Source organism: Barbus barbus (genome assembly GCF_936440315.1).
Source record: "Barbus barbus genome assembly, chromosome: 20".
Taxonomy (NCBI): Eukaryota; Metazoa; Chordata; class Actinopteri; order Cypriniformes; family Cyprinidae; genus Barbus; species Barbus barbus.
The window spans coordinates 18571861-18595946 of NC_136748.1; the positions used below are offsets into that span (position 1 = coordinate 18571861).

A 24086-nucleotide genomic window follows, 5' to 3' on the forward strand; every position below is an offset into this window, starting at 1 on the left:
CACTTTTTTTTTTTTTTTTTAATATGGGGTTTCGTGACTGTCTCAATCTTAATGGGTCAGTGGAAATGACCCATGTAGTAGATACCCTGTACTGTAGAGGGCCGCGCCCAGATGTCGCTGTTGGATGTTCCTTTCCAAATGTGCTGTCCTGTACACCGCATGCTCGGAGCGCAATTTTTTTTTTTTTTTTTTTTTATATCCCGAGTGTGACCCTGGCTATTTCCTCCGCTCGAGCTATAAAGTGCCCGTGCATTTCCCACGCACCCTCTTTCCCCGGCCACCACACCGTGAGTGTATAACTCACTGTTCTTCAGTACCTTTTAAAAAAGAAAAACTTATAAAAAAAAAATACAAAATAACGAAAACCTCAAAAAATAACTACTTTAAACCAAACAACGTTTTTAAAAAGGGCAATTTTTTTTTTTTTTCTGAAGCCAGTTCCTCGCGAGCGGACTCCATATGCTGTCGCTGTCATTGCTGCCAAGATCGTTAATTTGGAGAGTAGCGTAAAAGTTTAATAGAGGATTAAGAGACTCGTTTGTCCCTCTGGTTCTAGGACCCTCTTTTCGCACTGTCATTTCAGCACTAGACACAAACACGAGATCAAAGGCTTGAACGACCCCGAGACATGAACGCAGCGACGGCGGGGAGTTATCCGATGGCTTCTCTCTATGTGGGCGACCTGCACCCTGATATCACGGAGGCTATGCTGTATGAGAAATTCAGTCCGGCCGGCCCGGTGCTGTCCATCCGCGTGTGTCGGGATATGATCACGCGGCGCTCGCTGGGCTATGCCTACGTCAACTTCCAGCAGCCTGCGGACGGTAAGACATGACAGACAGCGCCCTGTCGTCCTGCGTCTTACTTTAAACGTGATGCTTATAGCTGACAGAGTAACGGAATAATGTGTCATGCTTTGTGCGTATATGTAGGGACACTGGAGGTGAGGTAAAGTGTGCGCAACCTCGCGCGCTCTCTCTCCTGTGTGCTGTCACATGTATTTGAGTTAACCACATCAAGCTGTTCTTCACTCTACTATACAACCACCTTGAACCTCTTCAACAAACCTCTTAATGGCCTATTGTGAGAAAGTCAGTGTTTACTGACTGTGACCATCACACCGCACTATGTCCAGCCAATATGGCAAGCTGTTTTAATATACTAAATTTAATTACTTTTAGTTAGCACTTTTATTTTGTTTTTAAAATCACTTTATTCATAACTCCTATTTCAACCGTGACAACACCTTATTCCATTGTTATTAGTGAAATTACCATTGGAATCTGATCATCCAAAAGATACTTTAGTTACTAGTAACTATACCAGTAGTTAGAAGTATTTATTCCAGTTTTGTGTAGTTAGTATTTTACTTTTTAGTGCTATTTACAGTTGCTAGTAGCAACTATATCCGTTACTTTTTTTTTTTTTCCTTTCTTGTACTAATAGTAGCCTACTGGTATTGTTACTAGTATTACTAGCATTTTATTCTTTAGTATCATTTAAAAAGTTGCATAATTACTATCAATTATTTCTTTCTTATAGTAACTATCCCAATAGTAATAATGTCTACATTATTGTAGCTTAAACAGCAGAGTATAGTGCAAGTAATGGCAAGGTCATAGGTTTGATTCCCAGGTTCGATACCTTGAATGAAATGTAAAGCGCTTTGGATAAAATGCTATTTATTCCATGTTTATTAATCAGTAGCCTACTATTAAATTACAAATTAAAATATCATAAAATTGATACCAGTTAATTTCAGCATCTTAACATTTAAGGAAATGTTTGCTCCTATAATTAAACTTGGTTTGCCCACTCAGGGATTTGTAATTAAGGCACTAACATTCCATTGTGAAAGAGCATTCAAATAAACAATTTGTTTACAGTATTACAAATATTAAATCAGCTTGCTATACAACTACATGCTGTATCATTTCCCTTGGCCTGAAATAATATCATCACTCCGTGATCCAAAGGTTGAGTATGCAGCATGTATGTATGAATCATTTATGCCATGCACCCAACAGGAGGACTGATATTTTATTCTGTTGAGCTTGCCTAGTCTTGTCCATTAATGAAACAGAATTGGAGGAAAAACATTCTCACATTCTGTTCACAGTCTGTCTGGGGGAAAAAAATGGGAAAATTGTGAGTTTTAATTTAACAAGCTGAAGACTCAATAGAGCCGAGCAGTCACAATTATAGCCTATAATCAGAATAAAGAACTAGAATTGAATGTGCTGCTTGACCCACATATACCAAGGTTTAGATGTAGGCCATTTTGACTATAAGACATTCTACAGAGGCAGAAGCAGACCTGATCATTATACATCCATGTTTTAGCTCTCTGAAGAACGCTATAGGTATATCCAGGGGAATGGTGTTTGTGTGTGCGTGTGTGATTGTGTTAGCCCACATTTTGCAACCTGGCGTGACCTATTTGTGCTATTTAAAGTGTCATGAGGGGATAATACCATTGTGAAGCAGAATAACGGGTGTTGATGGCGCAGTGGATAAGACGCATGCCTTTGGTGTGAGGGACCCGGGTTCGAATCCACTGTGAGACACCAATGTGTCCCTGAGCAAGACACTTAACCCCTAGTTGCTCCAGAGGCGTGTGACCTCTGACATATATAGCAATTGTAAGTCGCTTTGGATAAAAGCGTCAGCTAAATGAATGTAAATGAAGCATCTTCAGCTTGATTTCTATCAAATCTAATGATTCAGATGAAACCAGAATTGTTTTTGTCCTATCTTTCCTACATTTCAAGTAAACTGGACAACATTTAAGGCTCATACTAAATACATTTTTTCATTGTTAATTTTAGTCAGTAGGGTAAACATTTGTGTGTTCAACCACTACAAATTATGTAATACATAATGAACAAATTTATACTAGTGTCCAAAAGTGTGGAGTCGTTATGATTTTTAAGGTTTTTGAAAGAAGTCTCTTATGCTCACCACGACTGCATTTATTTGATCACAAAATCAGCAAGACCACTAACGTTGTGAAATATTATAGTTTAAAATATCTGCTTTATATTTTAATGTATTTTAAATAATTTGTTCAACAGAGAGGTGAATCTGAAATATCTGTCTCTTGTGCTGAATGCTTCGTAAACATCTCATGGTAGATTTTACCCTCCTCTTTCACAGCACAAAGGTTAAAAGGTCAGAGCTGAACTCGCTCATCTCCATTTAGTAACTCAGAATAGCGACTGATAGTCAACATGTTTACGTATGAGACAAAAGCAGTTTGTTACCACTGTAGGATGTAAATCTGAAAGAGTATCAAGGCTTTATATTGTTTTATGTTTGTGACAATACAATACTAGTTTACAGCATGCATATTCTCAGCAAATGTGCTCAAGCGCATGGTTTGGTTTTCAGCATGTAACAGCTGCATTTGTAAACAGTTGCCGGCACTGGTAAGTTTCAGCCACACACATTCCAGTGTCTCAGCCCCATCAATGGACACAGAACCTTGAACACATGCTGCCTGCCAGCACATTGCTCAAAGGACCCAACACTGCTAAATATAGAGTCAGTGAGGGCTGCCTGCACTGTGCCTGTCTTTTCTGAAAGGTGTGTTGACAAAACAAGCTGACAGGCAAATTCATAGGTCATCCACGCCATGCTTCTGCTTATTCAGTGATGACAGATTACTATTGATATTGTCTGTTAATTTGACAGCTATATACTGTCAGTACATGTGCATCCTAAATAAGTTAAAATATAAATAAAAGTTTTGCTTGAAACCAGAAACCGCTATATTGATGGTAAAAAGGTTGTGTATACTGTCCTGTGTTGGCTGAAAGTTGTTATTTGCAGTGGTCTCTCTCTCGCACTCTCTCTCTGGGTGATCCCACCAGCCCTGAGCTTCATGTTCAATACAATCACACTGTAAACTGCTGAGGGCAGCAAACACAAGGCTGCTCCATTTTGTTCACCAGACATTTTTAGTGTGTGTGTGTGTGTGTGTGTGTGTGTGTGTGTGTGTCAGGGGGAGGGCTATGAGGTTTATAAGCGAGAGAGAGACCGGTCATAATGTATTACAATAGGTGACTGTTCCCTTATATGCCATCAATTTGATTAGAAAGTAATTTGAGGAAGCTTCGGACAAACCTTTAACCTGATATACATCTGTTTCAGTCTCCAGACTTTTCCATACATAAATATATATTTAATCCACAATCTCGGTGTATAGCAAAAATATACAGAGAGCACTGCATTGTAAGACTATAAAGAGATGGATTTTGGATTAAATGTATATAAATGTCAGCAAAGGTTAAATTTGGTAGGGTCGATGCTATTTTGAGGTCTATACATTTTTTTTTCGAGACCTGGTATGGATAAAATCTAATGATATGTGCCTGGAGTTCTGCTTTGCTCTGGTGCCCTTTCACACCAGTAACATTTGAAAGACAGCTTAAATGCTAACTGTTTGTGTGTGTGTGTGTGTTTGAGTCTATGTGCTAAAACAATGAAATTCTTATAATTATATAGATTTAATCATCTTAAAATATTTGGTTAGTAGACCTTAATGTAATGTTTAGATGTAATAATTAGATTAGTTTTCTATGATCTGCTAGCATTAGCACAAGCTCAACTAACAAGTTTCAAGCTTGTTTGTTGTGGTTAATATGTTTGTGTACCTGAACATGCTCATTTAACACACACTATGGATTGAAATATATAATTAATGAATAATTCAGAGACTTGTGTTGGTTATGGCAAGTTTTCATCCTCTGGTAGGCTAATTGGTAGTAGTTTATGTGCTGAGGTAGAAGAGCAGAGATATCTTATGTCTCATGTCTTTGTGGTTTCAGCGGAAAGAGCTTTGGACACAATGAACTTCGATGTGGTCAAAGGAAGGCCGATCAGAATCATGTGGTCACAAAGAGATCCGTCACTTAGGAAATCCGGGGTTGGGAACGTCTTCATCAAAAATCTGGACAAGTCCATTGACAACAAGGCCCTATACGACACCTTCTCTGCTTTTGGGAACATCCTGTCCTGCAAGGTGAGAAGTAGGAAATGACTTTTAGATCTTTGGAAGCTGAAATTAATACTCATAGAAAAGTATGATATTTAATGATATTTCAGGAATGATATTTCTTTTTTTCTCATACAGAACATACAGTTCTGGAAATGTCTAGAATCACAAACTGAATTGTGGTTCATTATTATCAATTTTCCCAGTTGCTGTTAATAAAGATTAAGTTAGAAAGGTTGAGAACCACTGTTTTAGACTAATATCTGGCTCTTGCCATGTTGTATAACTATTTGGATATTCAACAATTATTTGTTTCTTAAAGGCAAGGTGATTTTCTGTATCCATGGTGGCAACAAACAAACACATTTGAAAAAATAATGCAAAAATAATTAAATAACAATTTGTTATTTTTTGCTTGTGACATATAGTCACGGCAGAATATGTTTCTATATTTGTGTGAAGTGTTTCTTTTTCCTTAATAGTTTATATATTCAAGCAATAAATCATGCATTAGAGTTCATTAACACATAAGAAGCTGTGGTAGTTCAGCTGTATAAGACAAACACTCTGTAATTTGATTCTTGATGCCGTCTCAACAGGTGGTGTGTGACGAGAACGGATCTAAGGGTTACGCCTTTGTGCATTTTGAAACACAGGATGCAGCCGACCGCGCCATTGAGAAGATGAATGGCATGTTGCTGAACGACCGCAAGGTGTGAGTGTCCAAGCAGGGTCATGTGACAGGAAGGAGGTCCATTGATATATTGATTGACAAAGACAAAGTGTGTAGGCCTAGTTGTCAGTCACTGATGTTACAGTGAAAAACTTTGGGTAAAAGTTTGTTGACCAATCAGTTTCAAAGGATCAGATTTATATACTCACCCTCATGTTTTTTTCAAACCTATATATCTTTCTTAAATTTTTTCAAAATAATTATTTTGTATTCCACAAAATTATCTTTTTCGTCTGTAAAATTAAAGTTAGTGGGATTCATCATTAATTTGGACCCTTCTGACTTTTATTGTAATATATGTTACATATATATACATATATTTGTCCCTGCTGCAGCTGTTTTGTGTCTGTGGTTGGTCTGCAGCTGTCAGTATTGCATTTCTGCATCAGTCACGTTTCTGTCTCCGCTGTTTTTTGTAGGTTTGTGGGGCGTTTCAAGTCCAGGAAGGAGAGGGAAGCAGAGATGGGTGCCAAAGCCAAAGAATTCACCAATGTTTACATCAAAAACTTTGGCGAGGACATGGATGATCAGAGACTGAAGGAGCTCTTTGATAAATACGGTGAGTTTGAGAGTATAAAACCGATGTGGTGGTGGTACACTTGCAGTCTTTTTATCTGAAGATTTTGTTTCTACCCACAGGTAAAACACTGAGCGTGAAGGTCATGACTGACCCCACAGGGAAATCTCGTGGATTTGGGTTTGTGAGCTACGAGAAGCATGAGGATGCTAACAAGGTACAGTGAATTTGTATTATGATTTGCTCATAATGTAAATCAGCTAATGCTCAAACATGTTTAAAAATAAGCATTTAAATGACAGCAGTGATGCACTGACCTTGTCATTAAACATTCATGGGCTGGATAGATGGATGGACTGACAGATAAATGAACAGACAGGTGATTTATTTTTATGATATTTCTGTCTCAGGCTGTGGAAGAGATGAATGGTATGGAGCTTAACGGTAAGATGGTGTTTGTTGGCCGAGCACAGAAAAAGATGGAGAGACAAGCAGAACTCAAGAGGAAGTTTGAACAGCTCAAACAGGAAAGAATCAGCAGATATCAGGTAATTAACTGCTTTGTTGTGTCTTTGTGTATGTTTGGCTGTGTTTTAGTTAAATCATTTGTATCAATTTGTGTGTATATTTGTGTTTAAAGGGTGTAAACTTGTATATCAAGAATCTTGATGACACCATCGATGATGAGAAACTTTGTAAAGAGTTCTCTCCTTTCGGCTCCATCACCAGTGCCAAGGTGGGTCAAAGGGTGACTATTTTACAGTCTATTTCTGTTTGAGCACTTTGGGCAACAGTGGGAAGGGGATGGTATTTGAAGGCCCTTTCCAAATCAAAGTGAGCAACTGAATTCCTTTTCATGAAGACCACAAGGCCATTAGAGAAGGGTACATTTGTAGGTCACTTCAAGGAAGAATTGATTTGCTGTTTATGATAACACATTCCTGAGTGACACAAGGTCATGATTTATTTGAGATATAAGAAATTCAAACCCAATAAGCAATATTCCTTACATATTTACATTTTTATAAATATTGTCATATTTGTTTGTTTTTAGTAGACGGTGCACAAGTTGGAATTAATTTGAAGATGAAAATAGGCTATATTTGATCCAGTAATAGAATATTCTGCTTTTGCAAGATTTATATTTTTATTTAACCTGACGGAAGAAAGAGGTGATATCTTATGCAATGTATATCTTACTGTAGGTGATGCTGGAGGATGGCAGGTCCAAAGGTTTTGGCTTTGTGTGTTTCTCCTCACCTGAGGAGGCCACAAAGGCTGTGACAGAGATGAACGGCCGTATTGTGGGCTCCAAACCTCTGTATGTAGCCCTGGCCCAACGCAAAGAAGAACGCAAAGCTCATCTGACTAACCAATACATGCAGCGTATCGCTGGCATGAGGGCCATGCCTGCCAACGCCATCATTAACCAGTTCCAGCCTGCCGGTGGTTACTTTATGCCAGCTGTGCCACAGGTGGGTGACATTCAAAAGTCTTAGACAACACTGACAAGCTGGGATTTAAATCCCATTTATACTTGGAAACATAGAAAAATACAATTTAAAAATGTAATTTAGATATTTTCATAATTTTTTACAAGACCTCACTGTATACTATGGGAGTCCATTTCCACCACATAAGAAAAAAAACATCTTTGGTAAATTATAATTATGACATAAAAAGAAAAACTGAGATACCCAGTCACAATTATGAGATAAAAAGTCAAAAGTGTGAGATAAAAAGTATAATTATGACATAAAAAGATTGAGATTAAAAAGTAAAAACTGTGATTAATAAATTATGAGATGCTACATCATAATCATGAGCTAGAAAGTCATATGGCACAAAAAGTTGTAATTATAATATACCAAGTCATAATTATGACAAAAGTAGAAATTTTATCTCATGATTATCACTTTTAGTCAAACGTTCAGCTAATGTCATAATGATGACTTAGTATATCATAATTTTGACTTTCCATAAATATGACTTTTATGTCATTTATTTAATGATGAATCACCAAAGCATAAGTTTCTTTTGTGGCTGAAATGGACTTTCATAGTATATCAACAGTATACCAATAAAGATAATAAATCAATAAATAAAAAAATAAAAAGGGCTCTAAGTAGTAGTAAAATGGTCCATTAAATGATTAATAAACTCTCCAATTATATCTTTTGTTTTTCCTAATGCATCACAGGCCCAGAACAGAACAACGTACTATGCACCAAACCAGCTCACCCAGATGCGTCCGAACCCTCGCTGGCAGCAGCAGGGTGGCAGAGGTCAGGGTGGTTTCCAGGGCATGCCCAGCTCCTTGCGCCAGCCAGGGCCCCGTGCCAACATACGCCACCTGGCCCCCAGTGCTTCCACCCAGGGCCCACGCGGGATCCCCACAGGTGCACAAAGAGTGGGTGAGAAAACCCACCTAATAATGATGTAATGCCCTGTTGTGACGAACTTTGACCTGTTTTCCAGACCCAGACAACTGAAAATTTCAAGTTGGATTTCAAAGATTAGTATAGTTGATAAATTATGTCACAAAGATTATTATTCAGGTTTTAGTTTTTAACAATAATAATAATGTTTATCTGTTGGATCTATTTGACCTGATCATTATGTAATTCCATTGAAAACGCCACAAACTACACATTTATTGATTACAACAAGTGAGTTTGGTGATCATTCTGTCCTGACCGTAGCTTTAATGTTATTTATTTCTTTCCACAAATAGGAGGCACTAGCCAACCAATGGGTCCCCGCCCGGGCATGGGGGTAACGACTCCACGTGCTATGCCCCCATACAAGTACGCCACCGCCATCCGAAACACTCAGCATCAGGTCGTGCAGCCCATTACTCTGCAACAGGTAATATACAGACAAACTGCACGTAAATAAAAACTACACCCTTGACTTAATAATTCTAGCTGTCCAGTTGTTCCTTTCTGATATTATGGATTATATATTAAATTCACTGATACATATTTAAATGCAAAGGTATAACATGTCTATTTTTAGTTGTAAACAGGAATAGAATTCTTTCTTGTCATAAAACATTGGCATGTAAAGAACAGTCATATGGCAAGGTTAAATGAACTGAGTAGAATTGCACAATACATAGGTACCATATGTGTTTTTTTTTATATATATATTATTTAATAGTGTTGGATGACATTGGATATAGATTAGTCACAATTGAATATTTAATTGTGCGTACTCATTCATTTAGATGACCTTTTTCTTTGTCTAATTACTAAAAAACTAATAATTTTCAGTATTTTATTTTGAATTTACACATTAAAAATTGTAAAGAATTTTTAGATTGGCAATTAATCAGTAAACTTGAAAATTGACTTTTCAGAACAGAATGTTAATATTGTGCACTGCTAGAATTAAGATATAAAATTGAAAAACCCAATCAAATTCTCATTTTGTGGTTTACTGTGTTCTGCAGGCTCAGCCAGCTGTTCATGTGCAGGGTCAGGAGCCTCTCACTGCCTCAATGTTAGCTGCCGCTCCTCCTCAGGAACAGAAACAGATGCTTGGTGAGATGAGGAGGCTGTAAGCACATTCAGCCTTGCTAAACATATTCTTACACTCCCGAGGACATTTTTGCACATTATAGTTTTATGTGATAGTTCACCCAAAAATTCTGCCATTTGCTCACCCTCTAGTTGTTCAAAACCTGTGTGAGTTCTTTCTTCTGCTGAACCAAAAGGAAGATAATTTGAAGAATGTTGGTTACCAAACAGTTGCTAGTCCCTGCTGACTTCCTTAGTATGGAAACAAAATACTATGGAAGTCAACTGTGGAACTGGCAACTGTTTGGTAACCAACATTCTTCAAATTGTCTTTTTTATGCTTCACAAAAGAAAGAGTCTTACAGGCTTAGAACAACAGAAGAAGTTGAGTAAATGATGACAGATGTTTTCAGAAAATTGTGGTGGACTATCCCTTTAATTTCTTTCTTATTTTATTCTGTCCTGTATCTATTTCTAATTGTTTCTTGGCTGTCTTACACGTGCCCGTTTTGTTTTCCCTCAGGTGAGCGGTTGTTTCCTCTCATCCAGGCAATGCACCCCAGTCTAGCTGGGAAGATCACAGGAATGCTGCTAGAGATTGACAACTCTGAGCTGCTGCACATGCTGGAGTCCCATGAGTCTCTGCGCTCCAAGGTGACAGCCGTTAACTATGATAAAAGCCTCCAGTAACAGACACTAGCTCTGCTGTTGTATGCAATAATGGGAAAACGTCACATGCTTTTAACAATGCAAAGCTTATTGACTAAACCAGGGACTTAATATTATGCACTTATTTATTAGGATTTATGCATTGCCCAGCAAGGACGGTTCCAGAGATATAATTAATAAATGACAATGGCGTTTTATCAGCTTATTAGAGGCATGAATCTTTGTGGTGAAGATGGTTTGGGCATTGCAGGACTGATGATTTATCTCTGTTTTCAGGTGGAGGAGGCTGTCGCAGTGCTTCAGGCTCATCAGGCCAAGAAAGATGCCACACAGAAAGTGGGAGTCACCGCTGCGACTGTAGCCGCAACATCATGACAAGTAACTCTTCTTATTATCAGTAGTATTATAATTTCCATGCTTGTTATTAGGCTATTTACAATAATGTTTGAAATTATTATGAAAAGTTAATTTTTATATTTTAAATTGTTTTCTGCAGGGTGAAGCTGAAAGACTGAAGAGAGATCACCACTGTCTGGTGGTAACCAATCAGAACACAAAAAATAAAACAAGAAAAAAAAAGAAAAATACAAAATGATACTTGAACATAAAGAATACAATTTTGTTTCAGGGCTTACATTTTTAACTGTAATCATTTTTATCACCTAAAGTTAATTTTAAAAAGAGGCAGTTCTGTGAGGGAAGAGCCTGTATTGTGGCCAGGACTGACGTTTTTTATGAGGAACTGGAAAACTTGGTTCTTCTGTGAGCTGTGTGTTTGCTGCTTTGATTGAACCTCACTTGTCCCATGACAATAACCGAGTGGTGTGGCACTCTAAATAAAGGGATGACTATTTAAAACAAAACATATTGTCTTCTTCTTCTTCATAGCAGAGACAAAGGCCATTTTACAGACACTTTTTATCCAAAGTGACTTGCCGTACAGGAACAGTCCCTTTATAGTGAAGTGAAGTGACATTCAGCCAAGTATGGTGACCCATACTCGGAATTCGTGCTCTGCATTTAACCCATCCAACGTGCACACACACAGCAGTGAACACACACACACACCGTGAACACACACCCGGAGCAGTGGGTAGCCATTTATGCTGCGGCGCCCGGGGAGCAGTTGGGGGTTCGGTGCCTTGCTCAAGGGCACCTCAGTCGTGGTATTGAGGGTGGAGAGAGCGCTGGACATTCACTCCCCCCACCTACAATTCCTGCCGGCCCGAGACTCGAACACGCAACCTTTGGATTACAAGTCCGACTCTCTAACCATTAGGCCACGACTTCCCCTAGGTTAACTTTTCTGCTCAAGGGCTCAATAATAACAGAAGTGTTAATAAACATAACATTTCACCTTTAACTTGGGCTAGTTTTATGACCAAAGAAATTTAATTCCAGTTTGCATCCTCTGAAAGATGATGTCTGTATCAAAAGCTCCATAAAAGTACATACACATACAGCTATCATATTTAATAGGTCTATTATTATTGTATCAAGATATACACACACCGGCCACTTTATTAGATACACCTGTTAAATTGCTTGGTAACACAAATTGCTAATCAGTCGATCACATGGCAGCAACTCAATGCATTTAGGCATCTAGATGTGGTGAAGACGACTTGCTGAAGTTCAAACCAAGCATCAGAATGGGGAAGAAAGGGGATTTAAGTGACTTTGAACGTGGAATGGTTGTTGGTGCTAGACGGGCTGGTCTGAGTATTTAAAAAACTGCTGATCTACTGGGATTTTCACACACAACCATCTCTGGGGTTTACAGAGAAAATATCCAGTGAGCGGAAGTTGTGTGGACGAAAATGCCATGTTGATGTCAGAGGTCAGAGGAGAATGGGCAGACTGGTTAGAGATGATAGAAAGGCAACAGTAACTCAAATAACCACTCGTTACAACCAAGGTATGCAGAATACCATCTCTGAACGCACAACACGTCGAACCCTGAAGCAGATGGGCTACAGCAGCAGAAGACCACACCGGGTGCCGCTCCTGTCAGCTAAGAACAGGAAACCGAGGCTACAATTCGCACAGACTCACGAAAATTGGACAATAGAAGATTGGAAAAATGTTGTCTGGTCTGATGAGTCTCGATTTCTGCTGCGACATTCAGATGGTAGGGTCAGAATTTGGCATAAAGAACATGAAAGCATGGATCCATCTTGCCTTGTCTCAACAGTTCAGGCTGCTGCTGGTGGCGTAATGGTGTGGGGGATATTTTCTTGGCACACTTTGGGTCCCTTAGTACCAATTGAGCATATTTTAAATGCTGCAGCCTACCTGAGTATTATTGCTGACCATGTCCATCCCATTAATGACTATAGTGTAGCCATCTTCTGATAATGCACCATCTCACGAAGCTCAAATCATCTCAGACTGGTTTCTTGAACATGACAATGAGTTCACTTTACTCAAATGGCCTCCACAGTCACCAGATCTCAATCCAATAGAGCACCTTTGGGATGTGTTGGAACGGGGGATTCGCATCATGGATGTGCAGCTGACAAATCTGCAGAAACTGCGTGATGCTATCATGTCAATATGGACCAAAATCTCTGAGGAATGTTTCCAACACCTTGTTGAATCTATGCCATGAAGAATTAAGGCAGTTCTGGAGGCAAAAAGGGGTCAACCCGGTACTAGCAAGGTATACCTAATAAAGTGGCCAGTGAGTGTATCACATAAATCATGAACACACTACATGTAAAAAATTGTCCTATAAGTAATAACGCGTAGAAAATTATAAATTTTAACTTATTGTTACATGGGGAAAAAAACTATTTGATGGTTTCTCATTGTTTACAACAGCGACTAGACAGATCGACAGAGGATGCAGTCATCATAGCTCTTCACACAGCGCTTACTCACCTGGACAGGGGAAACTCATATGTAAGAATGCTATTTGTGGATTTCAGTTCAACTTTTAATACAGTCAGTCCACATAAACTGGTTCAAAAGCTAAACAGTCTGGGTTTAGGCAGTTCACTGCACGGTGATACTGGATTTTCTGAGCAATAGACCCCAGAAGGGTGTTCTCAGCCCCCTCCTCTACTCCCTCTTCACCAATGACTGCTCCCCCATTCATCCTACAAATACCATTATCAAGTTTGCTGATGATACCACCATAGTCGGGCTGATATCAGACAACAGCGAGACCTACAGAGAGGAGATTCAGCATTTCACAGAATGGTGCTCCTACAACAATTTGGATCTTAACATCAAAAAATAATTTTGGACTCTGCCCTCTTCGTACATTGAGAGGAGGTAAAGAGGGTAGAGAGCTTTAAATTCCTTGGACTGCAAATCTCAGCTGACTTCACCTGGTCTACGCACATATTCCAGCAGGTGGGGAAGGCACAACAGAGACTTTACTTCCTCAGGAAGTTGAAGCACGTCCAACTCACTCAAAACCTGCTGACCAACTTCTACCGTTCAGCCATAGAGAGCCTGCTAACTTATTGCTGCACGGTGTGGTTCTCCAGCTGTACAGAAGAGAACAGGAAGGACCTGCAGCAGGTAGTGAGGGCAGCTGAGTGTGTCATTGGTACGTCACTGCCCATACTCAGTGACATCTGCACTGACCGACTTCAAAAGAAGGCCAGACACATTTTAAAAGACCCCACTCACCCTGGACATAATCTGATCTCCCCTCTACCTTCGGGGAGAAGATATAGATTTATAAAATAAATCTATAGGACTCGTGCAATAAACCACTACCCTAACAAAGTGCAATAATCCTTCCCCCATTAGATTACCATACTGCACTATTACATCTTGGGGTGTAATTATATTCTTATATTTATATTTTTGTATGTATGCCTTTATCTTGAATGTTGCTGTCTGATTATAATGTCTACTTGTCTTGTAAACATAGTTGTTTATAAACACTGTCGTACTGTTTGTTACCTGGTAATCTAATGAGCTGCTAAACTGTATTTCCTTGTTCCTAAACAATGACAATAAAGTTCTATTCTATTCTATTCTGAACTATTCTATTCTTTTCTATTCTATTCTTCTAGAAATTAAACCAAGTAAACTTTTTTGTTAATTGGAATTCCAGTTTGTTTTACACGGCTATCCAAGGAGTAACTAACTAGCTAGCTATCTAGCTAAATAAACAATTAACAGTAAAACTGTGACTCCATAACTGAACAGCGGACAGTTGTGTATTTCTGTGATGTTATTTGTCCTCCGCATCACTAGAGGACGGCACACCATCTTGAGGTGACGAAAAAGACAGTCAAAAGTCAAAGGTTACAAGCAAGATGGCGGCGAGCAAACGTGTTCTTTATATTGGTAAGAAAAACATCACAATTATAAATCAAAATAATAATCACTTCGCTCTCAAAGTGCTCTGATTTCATCCCACAATCACATGCATGTTAGTGATGCGTTTCCGGTTATCAGCGGTAACGTTCAGTGCGTTGAATATGAAATATAAAAAGTCAATTATACGGTCTTGTTTTTCTCAGGTGGTCTTGCGGAGGAGGTGGACGAGAAGGTGTTGCACGCTGCGTTCATTCCCTTCGGTGACATCACAGATATTCAGATCCCGTTAGATTATGAGACAGGTGACAAACACACAAATATTCACAAAAAAACACTCTTATCATTCAAACTAAAACACACTTTATACAGATAACGCATATTATGTCTCATTCTTTGTGTCCACAGAGAAGCACAGGGGCTTTGCATTCATCGAGTTTGAACTGGCAGAGGTGAATACCTACTAAATTCCTCTTTAAATAAAACAAAATGTTACTTATCATTAAGTTAGCTACCTATAGTTTGCACAAACCACTATTGCATGACTGTGGTTTATTTGCAGCTCTAATAAAATATAAACTTTGTTCAATTTCTCTCTGCTTATTCTCCAGGATGCAGCAGCTGCCATTGATAACATGGTGAGTTATTGAACCACTGACTTCTGTGGTCTCATAAAATCCAACTCAGTCATGTGCACTGCAAGAGTCCAGGTTAATGTCTGTTTGGTGTTGTGTTCTGCAGAATGAGTCGGAGCTGTTTGGCAGAACCATCAGGGTGAACATCGCCAAACCCATGAGAATTAAAGAGGGCTCCTCTCGACCAGGTGAGTGGTTTTTGGTTTCAATAGGGTGCGTAATAAATCTCCTGCTTGTCTTTCTATTACTCTCACTGATACTGCTGTGTTAACCCATTATTTGCATGTCTATGAAATATAAATTCATTTTTCATTGCTGTTCTGCTCATAGTGTGGTCGGAAGACGACTGGCTTAAGAAGTTCTCAGGGAAGACTGTTGAGGAGAGCGAGGAGGCAGAGTCAGCTGCAGAATCAGCCAGTACAAATACACAGGAGGTGGGAAAGTTGTAATATAATAGTAATAATAATATTGTGATTAGGGCTGCTAAACGATTAATCACATGCCAAATAAAAGTTTGCTTGCTTACTATATGTGTGTGTATTTATTATGAATATACACACTCATGTATATATTTTCTTAAATATTTGTATGTGTATATATATTCATACTTGTACATAATTTATATTATATATAAATATTTTATAGATAAGCTGTTGTGTTTTAGATTTTTTATTCAGAGCTTTAGCACGAATACTTTCTGATTTGTATTTTGTTCTTGAGCAGGGAGAACCTCCTGCGAAAAAAGGCAGAACTAACCCACAGGTCTACATGGACATCAAGATCGGCAACAAACCTGCAGGCCGGCTGCGCTTCCTCCTGCGAGCGGACGTTGTGCCCATGACTGCAGGTCAGAATCACTTTAGAGGCTCCTCCTTTTTTCTTTTTCAATAATGTGTTTCGCTCGAGTGTACGTCACAATGCGGAAGAGAAGATCTGTTGCAACTTTTTCATGGCGACATGCCTCAGGACATCACAGCTGTTTTATTTGTTTGTTTACCTGTAGAAAATTTCCGTTGTTTGTGCACGCATGAGAAAGGCTTTGGATTCAAGGGCAGCAGCTTCCATCGAATCATCCCTCAGTTTATGTGCCAAGGTGGAGATTTTACCAACCACAATGGCACTGGGGGGAAATCCATATATGGACGCAAGTTTGAGGATGAGAACTTTGTCCTAAAACACACACAACCAGGTGAGATGAGTCTTCAGTTTGACAAAAGTGTGTGTGTGTGTTTAATATTTCAGTGTTCATCCGCAACAGCCTTTGAGAACTGAATATTTAGTAAGGATCAGTAAGTATTTTTGTTGAAGTCTGATCTAAATGAAGTCTAGTCTCATGTTTTTTTGCTGTGTGCTCATAGGTCTGCTGTCGATGGCAAACTCTGGTCCCAACACTAACGGCTCACAGTTCTTCATTACTGTCGATAAGACGGACTGGCTGGATGGCAAACATGTGGTGTTCGGAGAGCTCATAGAGGGCATGGATGTACTCCGGGCCATGGAGGTGAGTTGCCGACTGAGGGAGATTAGGACTGTTTTACACTACTGTTCAAAAGGTTATTTTGAAAAAAAAGTCTCTTATGCTCACTAAAGCTGCATTTATTTGATATTAATATTGCTAAATATCTTTTACAATTTAGCTGTTGTCTGTTTTAATATGGTTAAAATGTAACTTTATTCCTATGATGATAAAGCTGAGTTTTCAAGCAGCCATTACTCCAGTCTTCAGTGTCACATGATCTGTCCAATATGCTTATTTGTGACCCTGGACCACAAAACCAGGCATAAGGGTCAATTTTCCGAAATTGAGATTTATACATCATATGAAAGCTGAATAAATAAGCTTTCAATTGGTGTGTGGTTTGTTAGGATAGAACAATATTTGGTTGAGATACAGCTATTTGAAAATCTGGAATCTGCAAAAAAAATCAAAATATTAAGAAAATAGTCTAAGTTGTCCAAATGAAGTTCTTAGCAATGCATATTACTAATCACAAATTAAGTTTTGATATATTTACAGTTGGAATTTTTTGGCTATTGTTACAAATATACCCCAGCGACTTAAGTCTGGTTTGGTGGTCCAGGGTCACATTTGCTGTTCAAGAGACATTATTCTTATCAAAGCTGAAAACTGTTATGGATATTTTTTAATGGTTCTTTGATAAATAGAAAGTTAAAAAGAAAAGCATTTGAGATGAGTAACTTTTGTCATTATAAAAATCTTTGCTGTTATTTTTGATGAATTTGATGCATTATTTCTGAATAAAATTATTCTGGTTGCTTTTTTGTCCTGTTTTTTTAATGGTTTTGTGTCTATACTGTTTTCTCAGGCCCAGGGATCAAAAGATGGGAAAACCAAACAGAAACTCATAATTTCCAGCTGTGGAGAGCTTGTGTAAATTCACCATACTGTGTATGTGAAAGAGAGAGAGAGTTTGTTTTTGTAGTACTTTGTAAATAACCAAATAAAACATTTATACACATTTTTTATTTCTGTTATTTAGTGGCCTGTATACAAGTTGTCATTTCAAGTGAACAATAATACTATAACAACTATTCATTTTCGAGTCTTCTAGACATATATTTGTTGGATTTAAGTGTTAACCTCTGCAGTTTCGCAAAAGTTTAATTTCCGAAGTATATAATGTGTTACTGACTCCATGCTCTAGATGGCATCAGTGCTCCAGGAAAACCTCTGCAGCCATGTCACACACCCTACAGAACATATATTCTGCCAAAAGAGCAGTGCACATTGAATGAAATCAGATCTCTCTATAAAGAACATTTCATTCCAATTATTGATAGCATGATAGTTCAGTCCTGATTTAGGAATGGCTTTTTTCCTCCCCAGTCTGCAAGTTACCCTTGATTCAGATACTATACCTCAGGTCACTCAATGCTCTCCACAAAGATACATTTGACATGTTATGCTTCTTCAGATCACAGTGCTGCATTTACATTAAAAACCTGCTGGTGAAAAGTAAGACAAAAACTGTAAAACAGCTAAAATAATGAACCAGGAAACCAAAATATCTTTTATTGTAAACACAGAAACATTAGTTTGTGAGATGTTAAACTGACATAGAGCCACTGGAAAAGTGAAGCCATTAAGCCATTTGTTTTAAAAGCATAATTATACATATCAGCAACCCAGCAGCAAGCAATGTCCCAATCACACACCCCCATACGACCAGTGTCATAGACACTTTTATCTGAATGTTTGATGAGTTTTCCAATTATCAGGCTATTCTAAAACATCTTAAAAAAACTAAACAAAAGCAGTTACCATACAAAGGGAACCACTGCAAAACTGGAAGGGATTTATGATTAATTCATCAGTCAATTAATTCTTGAATGATGTTTACTGGAATTGTTGTTTGTCAGGCTTCATTAAAAGTGATAAAAGCACATGGGGTTAATTCAAAAAGAAGAAAACATTCACATTCAAGTTCATAATACCAACATTCATATTTAAATTCCCTTATGTTTATTTCAACAGAATTACACTAAAGAAACATTTAGAAAATCCACATCCTCAAACGTAATCATCTCACATCCTCCTGGACACTAAATATCACAGGGTGTCTACACAGAATGCAACATCCAAGTTATAAATTACATATGCCTCATTACATGCCATGGACACCATATGAATGTTATTTGTTCTGTGACCGTGTCTGTCTGTCTTTGATGGTTTCAGCCTAAATTCATAAGACGACACCAAGACAATATTTTCTCCCTATTTGTTGAAGGTCACAGATGTCTGAGAATCTCAAGTGTTTATGTATAAATGTATTGTACTGTAATTATAGTCTTCATTAACAAGCGACGTAACAGTATGATCTTAAATCCTAAAACACCGATGAATTATACATTTTGCAATGTATTGCTCATGAGAATGCAATTTAAATTAAATTTTGTCTGCCTGCAAAATATCAACTTTTATCTTTGGCAATGATTCAGAAATAAGGAACAGAAACTTTTTTTTTTTTTTGTCTTCTGGAGTTTCCCCAAATGAAAGTGCTAAAATCTCTCCCAAAAGGGTCTCCGAGCTAATGAGGCGCTGAGTGTGCTGTCATAGAAATGAACTGGTTTGAACTTTACACCTGTATGATCCAGTAATATCTAAGTAGCAGCAGTTACAGAGGTCAAGTGATTTGTGCTCTTAATGTTTCCCTAATGTTAGCAAAGGTTATGGCTTCTCCTTCAGCTGCTTCAGAACATTTATTGACCCCTGCTGTATCAAAGTTCTAGAATTGAGAGCTATTTTTTTGCAGGCTTTTCTATGTGGTTCAAAAAATGTAGCATTTTTACTTCAAAATCTATTTGCATAGAATCTGTTGCTAGGAAACAGGGTCACATTATGTGCTTCAATTGTTCATTTCTGCTCTTAATTGCCATTTTAAGGCTAATTCACACTGCACCGACAAAGAATTTTGTTGAGTTAGTGGGATCAATGTGTTTACTCCTTTTGCAGTGTGTTCGAGTTGGTCAGAGTTCAGTGTTCAGAAACTAAACGTTGAATTGTGTTATAGATGGGTCATGGAATTGCTGTTGGTCAGGGTTGTCGGTGCAGTACAAACAAATGAATTTTTAGTTTTTTTTGCAAATTCCAGCAGCAAAGTTTAACCTAAATTACTATCCGATACAAAGTGCACAAAACAAATGAAGGAAGAGACTGCACAAATGAGCTATAAATGTACGACTTTCTTCATCTCCTAAAGTTGAATAGTGGAACTGTGATTTTAAGGCGCCAAACATACATTTGTTTTACATGATCTTCTTACCATGCAAAGAAGCACATTCCAGTTTCAAGCACTACGTGCTGGCTTCTTGAACTTCTCTGAAGATAATGTTTAATCTATAAATATTGACCAGGCATTCTCTTTCTTCAGGTCTGGAGCGACTGCGAAGGGTCATCTAGAGGATGAAATATCCTACTCATGCAATTCTTCCACCTCTCTCAGGCAAGCTGAGAACAAAGGGGAATAAGATCCCTTTGGCCTCCACAGGTGCTTTCAGAGACTCGTCTTTGAATCGACCTCCATCCTCTTCTACACTGAACTGAAGAGTCTGAGATTTATTCACACAGTAGATGCAATTATCGATGACAGCGCATCGAAATGGCAGTGTGCAGCCCTGCTGCTGGGAGGCGCAGTCATGCCACATCTTCACGATGGTGTTGTATTTAAAGACGCTGATGCCCTGTTCACGGTTTACATCAAATCGGTAGATGAAGCTCTTGAGAGCCACCATGTCTGTGGACTTTTTCCTGCTGTTGTTGTATGGACACTCCTGCCATTCGTCTCTCTTGGGGTCATATTTGAGCAACCGATAGAATAGAGACCCTCCTGAGACGTACAGCTCGCCGTTACACGTAGTGGCTTCGTGAGCTACCGCAAATGCTCCTTTGGGTAGAGGAGCTACCGCCGTCCAGCGGTCCATTCGAGGGTCATACTTCTCCACCGTGAAAAGGCATTCACCGCCAATGGCATAGAGGTTCCCATCCATGGAGACGAGTTTGAGTTGCGATCGTGCTTGATTCATGGGTCGGACTTCGCTCCAGCGGTCTGTGATGGGATTGTAGCAGAATACTTTGTCCGAGACTTTGCTTTTCTCCCCAGTTCCCCTGATCCCGCCGGCCACAAACAAGTAGTTGTACATGGTACAGATACCGCAGCCTCTGGTGTTGATGTCTTCTGGCATGACGGTCAGCGTGTGCCAGTCCTTACTGCTCTTATTGTAGTAGTAGATCATGTGATTGTCCTCAAAAGACGTGATGGAGAGAGGACTCTGGGGACGGCTGCTGTTTCTGCTGGGCGGTCTACTTCCTACACGCTCAAACACGTCGTTGATTTCTGCCACCATCAGACACTGGCGGTTCTCCATCCGTTTGCGCAGTATGAGGTCTCTCTCTGAGCCCGTGAGGCGCCCGTAGACCGCCGGATCTCTCAGAACCTGAAGAAAGTTGTCACTCATGAATCGATAGGCGGTTTCTTTCAGTTCATTTAGGCGCTGCTTTTTGGCGATCGTTAGGATTTCATAGCAGTTCTCTGGTGTGATCTGTGTGGATATGGTGTCGATAGCAGCTTGTACCGCACAGGGCATCTGCAGGATCTTTGCTCCTGTGATGACATCCACAATATTGTCTTTGCTAACGTTCATCTGGGAGGAGTAAACATAATCTATAAGCACCAATAAGGTCTTGTAGCTCATTCCTTTTACCTTCAGGATGTCTCGAGAAAGCCTAGCCTTAAAATAATCACTTTTCTCGGCTAATACTGATTTGTGTGCTTGTATTTTCTGTCCACCCACCTCTATGACTAAATTCGGCTCTTCCTTTGCAGATAGAGCTTCTCTTACTACAGATCCAGTTGTCTTTAGCCCTTGGTTCGATTCCAGTCTAGTCTGTCCAAACGATGTTCTGTAGCGGGTCTGATCTGCTCCTTCAGAGGAACTTATAAAGCATGCCAGGGTTTTGTCAAGTGACCTCGCTTCTTGAGAGCTTGAATAGGAATTATTTCTGTCCTTTGAGGTGGAGGAGACATTTTTAATGTCAAAATGACTCCGAACCACCTCATCATCTTTTAGGACATTGGATAATTCGTCAATTTCGTTCTTGTTCTCTGCTCTGAAGCACAGAGAGGGTGCCAGATTGGAAGCTACCTTTGTTCCATTTGTTTCTTCTCTAATGTTTCCTTGACTTGAAGCTTCAGTCATATTTCTCAAACTTAGGTCCAGATTTTGTGCTCTAGATGAGTCCAGAGGCTGTATGTGCTCTTGAAATCCACTGTCACTAGAGACAGCATCTTGTGCGTATTCTGCACCTTTTACAGCGCCATTGTTTCCCAAACTCCTGTTGTCAGTTAAACCTCCTGATTCTGACGTATCCCATGTACCCGGGAGACCCTGCAGTATTTCCATGCTGGGGATGCCTGTTTTCCCCAAAGCCGGGACATTGTTATTGTTCCCTTCACCTTGGATAGGCGATTCTGGGGAGTCAGGGTTGGCCGCGTGAAATATAACGTCTGCTTGTACTGTGAACATGCTTCTGTCTTGCAGAGTGTTGTTCATCTTTCTGTAGTTGTGGTACACCTTATGTCACACATTTAGTGCTTTCAGCGGAACTCAGAAGTTTCTCCTTTCCCAAGAGTAGACTTAAATTAATCCCAGTGAGTCCCAGGAATGATTGGCAGATTCTAATTATTGGGGTAATGATCTTTCAGAGACAACACTGGTGTGTCCTAGCTGGACAGGTTTGCAGTCTGTTCCATCAGTGTACATTTCATCCAGGTAAACAACAAAAATAAACATATATCAAGAGAAGATCCTTTGTCCAAAGTGTACACAGCACTGGGTCCAAACCTTCAGAGAAAAGAAGACAAAGTTATTCATCCATATAATTACACTCATATTACAAATTTCTTGTAGGCCTAATCAAAATGATTAGAAAGTTGATGTTAAAAATATAATTAAAACACCTTCTAACGTGAACTAATAGCAAGTGGTGCTCTTATAGGCAAAAAGCTTTACTTTATTCCTTTCAACAATGCAAATGATCTGTCTGCTGCAGTGACAGTAATATAGACCATGAACAACACATAATGAGTTGCTGTAACCCCTCACTGATCAAAACACTGAAATGCTCCATTTAAGCCACATGCGCATGCGCATTGCTCGCAAACCTACTGACTGGATTAAAGTTTAAAGAGATCGCGAAATAGCACCTTTAGTTAATGTTCTGTCATTATAGTTTGTTAAATTACCAATTTAAGTAGATCTAAAAACAAATGTACAGCGGACGGCAGACAGAGAGGTAACGTTAGCCTATATATTAATAACGCTGAGGAAAAGATGAGGCTTTTTCAGACAGATAAAGTAACGTTAGTCTTTGAAATAATAACCCTGAATATATTCAACAGACCCGGTACTTACGCGTTAAACGGCGGGATTTCTTTGCGCAATTCCTCACACAAAGCGCTCTTATGTAAGTCAGTGACTGTAGATCGAAATACACCGCGCTGCAGGGAATCTCACATCAGTCAATGAGCGCTGAGTTTCCCCAAATTCAGACCGCTTAACCATTCACAGGGACACTGTCCATCCCACATTGTAATAAAACGGCAGTTCAATGAAAACTTATCTTCCTCCTCCTCATCCTCGACCAACTGTATGCGTCTGAAAGACTCGACTGGAGAATCAGCGTCCACAAAATATCATTATCTCAATGAAAAGAATAAAACGAAATATATTCCATAAAGCGACCCTGTACTCCGGATCTGATCGACACCGCCTCTCTGCCCTCGGAGTGCTTTGCAGTATTTTTTATTTTATTGTAGGCTGAGGTAGTTATTGATCTAAACCACACCCCCGTTTGTGTTCACCCTCTTCACATTAGAGCTGCTGATCAAATCCGCGGTGAGCGCGCGGCGCGACGTTCCTGCACACTCGACGCGAGACGCGCAGCGCGCCGCCAAATCAAGGATGTTGCGCAACGGACAACGGGAACTCCCAAGCGCAGAGCATTTGAACGTTTATTGAATAAAAATACTAAATGTTGTGCTGAAGCATTTTATTGTTCTTCAATAAAACGTTAAAGCACAACTGGCTCAATCCGTGAAGAATACTGGATATATTTGATGTTGAGAAAATACATGTTTATATACATGCCCACTCTATAAAAAGCTCACAAAAAAAAAAGTAATTTCAGGTTTTACTCAAAGGAGGAAAAAAAGCA

General features: G+C 39.2%; 3 protein-coding genes across 5 annotated transcripts; 2 read left to right on the forward strand and 1 right to left on the reverse strand.

Annotated features, from left to right (window-relative positions):
• The first annotated feature begins 222 nt into the window (after nucleotides 1-222).
• Nucleotides 223-11290, forward strand: LOC306886260 (polyadenylate-binding protein 4-like). 3 transcript variants are annotated; one of them, XM_079443223.1, is made up of 14 exons: nucleotides 223-824; nucleotides 4830-5023; nucleotides 5596-5711; nucleotides 6149-6288; nucleotides 6369-6463; nucleotides 6657-6794; nucleotides 6887-6982; nucleotides 7452-7721; nucleotides 8447-8660; nucleotides 8981-9114; nucleotides 9701-9791; nucleotides 10291-10421; nucleotides 10713-10814; nucleotides 10933-11290. In XM_079443223.1, the coding sequence occupies exons 1-13, from the start codon at nucleotides 629-631 to the stop codon at nucleotides 10809-10811; spliced, it is 1914 nt and encodes a 637-aa protein (XP_079299349.1). In that variant the 5' UTR covers nucleotides 223-628; the 3' UTR covers nucleotides 10812-10814; nucleotides 10933-11290. The 3 variants fall into 3 exon arrangements, 2 of the variants coding, with proteins under 2 accessions (XP_079299349.1, XP_079299350.1); XR_013785615.1 differs by having other exon boundaries at nucleotides 266-824; nucleotides 9701-9807; XM_079443224.1 differs by having other exon boundaries at nucleotides 266-824; nucleotides 8447-8645.
• Nucleotides 11291-14523: 3233 nt separating this feature from the next.
• Nucleotides 14524-18470, forward strand: LOC306886275 (peptidyl-prolyl cis-trans isomerase E). The gene is made up of 10 exons (XM_079443250.1): nucleotides 14524-14747; nucleotides 14924-15022; nucleotides 15126-15169; nucleotides 15329-15355; nucleotides 15459-15540; nucleotides 15683-15786; nucleotides 16076-16199; nucleotides 16356-16541; nucleotides 16711-16853; nucleotides 17680-18470. Exons 1-10 carry the CDS (start codon nucleotides 14717-14719, stop codon nucleotides 17746-17748), a joined length of 909 nt encoding a protein of 302 aa, XP_079299376.1. The 5' UTR covers nucleotides 14524-14716; the 3' UTR covers nucleotides 17749-18470.
• Nucleotides 18364-23845, reverse strand: LOC306886255 (kelch repeat and BTB domain-containing protein 11-like). Its single transcript, XM_079443217.1, has 2 exons — nucleotides 23285-23845; nucleotides 18364-22714 (listed from the first exon to the last, which is right to left on the reverse strand). The coding sequence occupies exon 2, from the start codon at nucleotides 22421-22423 to the stop codon at nucleotides 20291-20293; it is 2133 nt and encodes a 710-aa protein (XP_079299343.1). The 5' UTR covers nucleotides 22424-22714; nucleotides 23285-23845; the 3' UTR covers nucleotides 18364-20290.
• Between the last annotated feature and the right edge of the window lie 241 nt (nucleotides 23846-24086).